Here is a 7494-nt window from a genome sequence, read left to right as displayed (position 1 = left end):
TCTGAAGTCTCCTTTGTTTGTCTTCTTCAGGGTTTGGTGTGTGTTTCTAAAAGAGTGCTGCTTCAGATTACAGGTTACATCACTGAGATTGTGTTAAATAATTCACAATATGAGTCACATCCTTTATCTAATCTGATTCTTAAAAAAACACTGTCTGTAAGAGAGAAGCCAGATGAGTCAGCATTATGAATGATATTTAGTTAAAGCCTACAATTTAAGTGAATTTCATGCAAGAAAATTTATTTTTTATATCAGGACCATATGAAATGGGACAAGAGACAAGACTATATTACTGTTTTTCAAACTATTCTTTTATTAGTGTAATAATATTTTGTTTTATTTTAAAATTGACATATATATATATTTGCTGTGAGAAACTTTGAAAAAACAAATCCATCTGACATTATCACATAAATATTATAATCTGTTCTAACATTTCACTGAGGCGTAAGTTCTCTCTGTCACTTTAATATTTAAACTCAGTATAAACCTCAAGGTTTTGTATGGCTGCTTCATTATATGTAAATGACACAGTCTAAATTAAAAAATTAATTAACGATCTACTCACCACTATGCCAATTGATGGGCGGGTGAAGAAGAGTCCACAAAACACGTTTGGAGTTTTGTAGACTCTACAATCCAATAGAATATTGGTGATACATTTTTCAAAAGTAAAAAAACAACAATAAAAAAACATATGCCTCCATACTGCTCCTGTGGTGTCATCCAAGAGCCCGTAAGACCCTTGAAACTAGGTCAATTACACGTATAACTGATATCCTCTTGCGGAGCGCCATTAACACGTTGATCACACTGGACATTTAAACTAAAAACATGATAATAAGTGAATTTACATTTTTGGACTATCCCTTTAATATTTTGTGGATCTGAGCACTGTTCAGTATTTGCTTATATTGACTCTCCTGTCTATGGGACAGTGAATTTAAAGAGTTTGAATAATGTGGATGAAACTACAGGGAGAAAAGAGCAACTGCACCAAGGCCTAACAGTCGACTTAAATTCAATCAGGCTGCACTACATTTAACACATTCCTTGTGTTAGTAACCGACCTCTAAGTATGCCTGAGTATTCCTTTTGGAAATCTGTGAAAATGTGAAGATTTTGCAATGTTAAAGAATGTGATTGAAACATTCCAGATCCATGCTAAATTTTCTGGGTTCTTTTTGGGAATACTATATCTCTGTGATTGAAAGCCTGCTCAGGATTCTTTTGCATAATCCTGCTCAGAAACAAACAGACATAACCTCCTGGTTGAGGTAAAACAGAAATTAGAATGACACTCATTCCTCCACCAAGGATCAAGAGTCCCCTGAACTTCAATCACAAAATTTCACAAACTCATAGATATCAGTTAAAGCGCCTGAATTTTAAAAATCAGGATGAATTATTTCCTGGGGAAATGCTGAAAATGTGGCAACAACCAGTTATCGGTCTTGTGGTTTTTGCATAATCTTGGTTAAATACTAACTGACAAACAAATGGACAGGCAGAGGTAACACACATTTAAATCTGATTGAGGTTAATGAGCCCAGTGGCTCATAGGGTGTTTACAAGTTGGCAACATGACAAAAGTTGTTGCATTCCATAAGTAAATCCTGTAAATCCAGAAACTGGTCAGCTAAGCTAAGGTCTCAAACAAAGGATGTTAAGAGTGGAGTTCCTCACAGCAGAAGCTTGGCTGACTAAGATACTTTATGTTAAGAGGTTGTGGCCTAAACCTAAACCTATGTCTGATACGGTTGGCCCTAATGCCAATTAAACCAATGTGGGGCAAGAAAACATTCAACTGAATGAGAGAGTATATAGGGAAGAGCCACAGATGTACACAGATTCAAGCAGAGTTGGAGGAGAAAGAGGAGGAAAGCGTGTGTGTGTGTGTGTGTGTGTGTGTGTGTGTGTGTGTGTGTGTGTGTGTGCGTGTGTACATGTGTGCAAGCAAGAGTGAGAAGCTAAGAAAAGACAGCTGAAGGGAACAGAACTGACACTTAGAGAGAAAAACAAGCATACGACAGACACAGTGACTGTTTATAATGAAATGTTGCATGTGGACGTGAGGAGATTTCAAACCAGGGAAGGTGACGGCTTGTCTCCACACACTTGTACGTCTTGAATATGTTTGAGCTGTGCAATCGCAGTATAAATACACAGACCGTTAACGTTCAGCCCCATGGGAGGGATGCAGAGTGGGAGGGGGAAGCCGGACAGATAGGAAGCCACAGTTTATGCAAACGGCAATGGCAATGTAGACCACTGAGTCACAGTGAGACACTTAAAAATAGAAAACAAAAAAACGATTAGAGAAAGAGATGGATGGCAATTGTTGAACTACAGGTGTGAAAGAGCAGCATCTTTTCCCCCCGCTGTCTCGCTCTTTATTTATGGTTATGCAGCATAATTACACTGCAGATGATCAAATTTAGCTCACTGCAGTCACATAAGGACTCTGAGTGAGAGGTGTGAGGGCCTACTTATGCCAATCCTAGTGTCCCTAAATATAGAGACATAGGCAAGTTAATGAGACCAACATGCTGCGTTGTCTGGGAATTATCCTGTATAGGTCAATTATCACCATGGACTCATCCAGGTCAGCTTCCATGGTTGTTGGATAATCACTGAATGACAGAGCAGTATAAATCGAGATTTTATAAGTAACACAGACTGTGTTCAATTCTCCACTACTTCAACATCTCTATGCTCTATTCTGCAAATGTGACCTCATATCGCATGATGTCAACATTTTTATCAGCTGCACTATGACTGGGGCTTCTTGGATGTCAGGGTCAATCTGTGGGTAGACAGAAATATCTCAATAATCATTAGATTGATCGCTAAATACTGTAATTTGTCATCGAAAGCCATCCTCAGGTTAAATGTGTCATTCAATATTATTCTAACTTCAAAACTTAGTCAGCACATGGTCAAAGCATTCTGAGTTCATCTAAAAAAATAATTATATAATATTTGAAATTATATAATATTTGAAAACAATATTACAAAACTCAACAATACTTAATAAGAATCTGTGCACAAGTCAATACAGAGAGTAGTATTTCATGCAGAAGGTTGTCTGTGGGAGATTTCAAACGACGAGCATATAACTGCTGAGTTGGAGATGCAAGTGAGCTTTTTCCTTTTTTGAAATGAAAACACATTAAGCATGAACAAGGACAAGTAGCCAACTGTCCAGTCACAGCTTACGTATTTCCTGAAGTAATAGGCAGTACTTATCATCTCAGACACAAGCTAATGGCAGCAATCACACTGACCATAATCTTTAACAAGTATAGAATATGTTTTTGAAGCACCTTTAAGTGTGATGTGTTTGTGCAGCTTTTCCACATCATGAAACTTAAACTTAACAAATGTTTTGTGGCAGAATTAAGTCTTTTTAGTGGTTTTATACTCACCCCTCCTCCGGACAGAGAAGGGTTAATAACACACGTTGAACATTCTGTAATGTGTAATAGAAATATGTTCAGACATGGTAGTGGTTTGTAATGAAAGTTTTTTCAACACAGGATAACAAGAGCTGCAATTCCACAGCAAGAGCCCCCCCCCCTCTCCTTCCCTCGTCTTCTCACCTCTATGCTTCTGATCCTTGCCAAGTTGGTTGCTTATATAACCTGTAAATGAGAAGGTCAGCACCCAGCAGTCATCGCTATGGATACTTGGCATTGACACACAAACACAGACACACATTGTGCATCTTGGCTGGTTCCCTTTGCAGCCACATGTGTGTGTGTGATAGTGCATGTTTCAGAAGTAGGGCAGCAGCGGTGTTACCTAACTCACCCAGAAAAGACATCTGGGGAGTTTGAGCAGGCCTGATTACTGCTTCACACACACACACACGCGCACACACGCACACATGCACATGTACACACACACACACACACACACACACACACACACACAAATATTTGGCTGGAATTCCTGTCACACACAAGCAGAAAGCAGAAAGTAGGCCACACACATGTGCATACAATACTATAAATGTTCATGATGCTCAGTTTAACTTCTGTACGTCATCAGTTTGTGCATTATAAAATCAGTTTAAGCTCTGTGGTGTGTATTATAAATTCAAAAGTCATACATGAAACAACAATGAGATGTAAATAATGTTCTGTTAAAACAAAGAAAGAGTAAAAATAAGTCTCATTAGCATGTTTTAGGTTGATTATATTGATTAGAAAAGCTGAGAAGCCTGTATTTAGACTTTGTAATATGGTCCATGTCCTATCCACTAACAAAGAGGAGGCAGGGTTTATGACATGTTCTTCAGCTAGCCACCAGGTGGCGATCGTGATGTGTTGGCTTCACTTTAGGCTTCACACAATCTATGAAGTATTTCAGTTACAACCAATTGACTCAACTAAAATCATAGATTGTCACTTTCCCACTCTTGTCTGAGTAAAGTTGTAAAAGTTCCTCTGGTTTTTAAAGAAATTAAACATTTTTGGAGAAACAAAGAACTTCACAAATCTCACTTTTTATAATGAAAATATCATGTAGGGAGTCCCGTGTGTCAAACTCAGAATTAAAATTTAGGACAATTTGCAACTGTAGCAGACAAAAAGGGCTCAGCAACTTTTCTAGACAAAAGGTCATCCAGGCAGATGGACATCTGAGACAAAGACAACTTCATACCAGGTCAATCTGTCTCTGTGTACACAGAGAGGAAGCCCAAGACTTTGCATTAACAGTTGCTGGTGTTTTTCATGAATGCAAAATCTCTATTGTGCATTGATCTGACAAATGAAAATTTTTATCTTTCAAAATTTAAATTCATTTTCCAACTTTTCACTTTTCATTGATTTAGAGACATTTTGCACAGACCCTTGAGGTTAAACTATTATCGTTCTCCATTACTTTTCTCAATGTAACATATCTAAAACCTACATACATGTCTGTTTTCTCGATGACTCTGTTAATGACATTAAACTGTGCTAGAAAAATGGAAAGAAATCACAACAAATAAAGATATTCAGATGGAATATTTTTTTTAAATACATGGAAGCAAGAGACACTATATTCTGTATTGCTTATAACTTTTAAACCTACATGGCTCCACATGGCTGTATTGTCTGACAAGTTAAATATATTTCCTTTATAATTACAATTCTGAACCAGTGCATGGACACTCGGACTGACAGGAAATACAAATGCACAAGAATAAAAGGTGTTTTCATTTGTTCTTTACTGCACATTTTATGTACAAGACAAGTCCTCAAAAGGCAATACAAAATAGAATGCATAAAACACATATAGTTACTGTGTGATACATAGCTTTAATTCATACAAAGGAAACGATCAGCCGTGACATTCACTTTAGTGATGATTTGCATCCTGCAGGAAACCAGTCTCCAATTTATTTACATGCTTATATTTGTGAAAGGAAAACTTCTTATAAAAAAACACCACGCTGCCAACATGATGATTCAGTAAAAATAGTAAAAAGACACACAGGTCAGAGTAATAGTGGATTTTCTGAGAGTTCCTGAACAGCCAAAGTTTTGGAGATTTTTAGATTTCTGCAGGATGCTGACAGATAACCTGTTGTTATGTGTTAAAAATATCAAAAGAGAAAATGAATAATATAATTTACATTGACAACCTGAAACATGTCGCACACACACGCGCTCACTAACACAGCAAACATGACTTGTTTAGTATCTGTGGTTGATGTTATAAGAAATATATTTGTCTAAAAAACCTGAAACACAGGAAACTGAGGCTCTGCAGATTTTAAACTCATGACCAGCCGCTGTTAGTTCAGCACATTTCTCTACAGCTTAACTTGGATGTTATCTCATAGCACTCTGAGGCCAAGTATATTTTCCACATTCCTCAAAATGTATCTGCTTTAAAATCACACACACACGCACAGACACACACACAAACACCCACTGAGACAGAAAAACATCATCCTGTCCAGTCCTTAAGACAGAATTAATGAATAAACCCCAATATTACTTTGTGTTTTCCTCCTGTGGATAAAATGTCATCTTTCTTTCTTTCTCTCTCTTACTTACTTACTTTTTCTCCTACTTTCCTTCCCTCATATATTTCCTCTCCTCTCTCTAAGAATGCTAACCAAAAATATGGATCCAATTCAAGTAAGACGCAGTTACTTTCAGAGTCCTACCCTGTCCTGTAGAAAATGTCTCCACAAGAATACAGACGTAAAGAGAGAGGAGGGTAAACAAAGCCTGTCGTTAGCTGTGGGATTGGAGGGTCTGTGCCAATCGGAAATCTGACCCAAGGAGTTTAACAAAATAAAAAACAACAAATCTGTGTGTGCAAACGCATTCTGGTCCATCCAGACTCTCGGTCCACCTCAACCCTCTTTCAGGTCCTGGTCTCTATTCGAGCCAGTTAAGACCCCAAGTACACATACTTAGTTAAACCTGCTCCGTCACTGGACGATCTGCGGCATTTCACTCCAGGCTTTGGCCTTTTTCTTAGCCAGCGCCATCCACGGGGGCTCGTCCTGGGGCAAAGCAGCGGGGGACAAGCCTCGCTGGGAGGACGGGTTCTGTCCAGGGAGACCTGCAACTCTTGAAGCAGACTTTTCTGGAGCGGTTCTTGATGAAAAAGGAGTGGAGGGGACTGTCGTACTCTGGGGCTGGGGTGCCTTGGAGGAAGGTGAGAAGGTGGCAGGTTTGGAGAGAGATGGCGGGCTTGTGCAAGAGGGGGATTTGTGGGGAACAGGAGCCAGAGAAGGTCTGTGGGCTGGGGTGGGTTGGGCTGGAGGTTTGGCTGCGGCAGGTGGAACGAGGGGCTTTGGAGGAACTGGACAGGGAAGTGACTGGGTTTTCGAAGGTTGAGCTGGCACTGGAGTTGGAGGAGAGAGCGCTCTCCTGGTCTCCTTCTCTACAGTCGCTGAAGGTTTACTCATCTCTGGGAGAAAGAAAATAAGATATATACAGACAGGTCAAGCACCAAGAAATGAAAGCAACATTTCCTGATGTAGAAATGAAACATAAAATCTCATTGAGCTTGAGTAGTAGATGTGAATATGAACAAAGGTTTTAAAACACTTCTGCATACGGCTTTAATCCCTCACGTTATATAACTCATAATACTGTGTAAAGGTACAGAGTTGCTGTACATATACAAAGGGCCATTATTGACTTTCAAACATTACATAACTCATAATAATGTGATCTTATTGCATAGTGGGAAATAATGAACATTTAAAAATATGAATGAGGTCTGGACTGGGGCTGGGATAGAGACGCAATAGAAATATGATTAAAACTCAATCAAAAGTACGAGAGTTATTACTAAGAAAAATCACAGCAGCCATTGATAAAGCATTAGGAAAATAATCTGACTTAGAATGATTAAGAATGAATTACTTAAATATGCTTTAAAACATCATCAAATTGGAAATGGGCTAAATAAATCACACACTGGAATGAAGTGTAGTCATATAATGTAAAACAGCACAATTCAGTGGTTTGCTGATTT

At 38.6% G+C, this 7494-nt stretch overlaps 1 protein-coding gene across 4 annotated transcripts in view; it reads right to left on the bottom strand.

Annotated features, from left to right (window-relative positions):
• Positions 1 to 5201: 5201 nt before the first annotated feature.
• Positions 5202 to 7494, bottom strand: part of zgc:66433 (uncharacterized protein LOC321250 homolog) — a 46598-nt gene continuing 44305 nt past the window's right edge. For all 4 annotated transcript variants that reach the window (XM_061079036.1, XM_061079037.1, XM_061079039.1 and 1 more), the window contains one exon: positions 5202 to 6921. In XM_061079036.1, the coding sequence (XP_060935019.1) occupies positions 6437 to 6921 (485 nt within the window). In that variant the 3' untranslated portion in view covers positions 5202 to 6436. The remainder of the gene's footprint in view (positions 6922 to 7494) is intronic.

The sequence above is a fragment of the Limanda limanda genome, chromosome 10 (assembly GCF_963576545.1).
Source record: "Limanda limanda chromosome 10, fLimLim1.1, whole genome shotgun sequence".
NCBI classification, from domain to species: domain Eukaryota; kingdom Metazoa; phylum Chordata; class Actinopteri; order Pleuronectiformes; family Pleuronectidae; genus Limanda; species Limanda limanda.
This window is presented reverse-complemented; position numbering and strand designations above follow the sequence as displayed.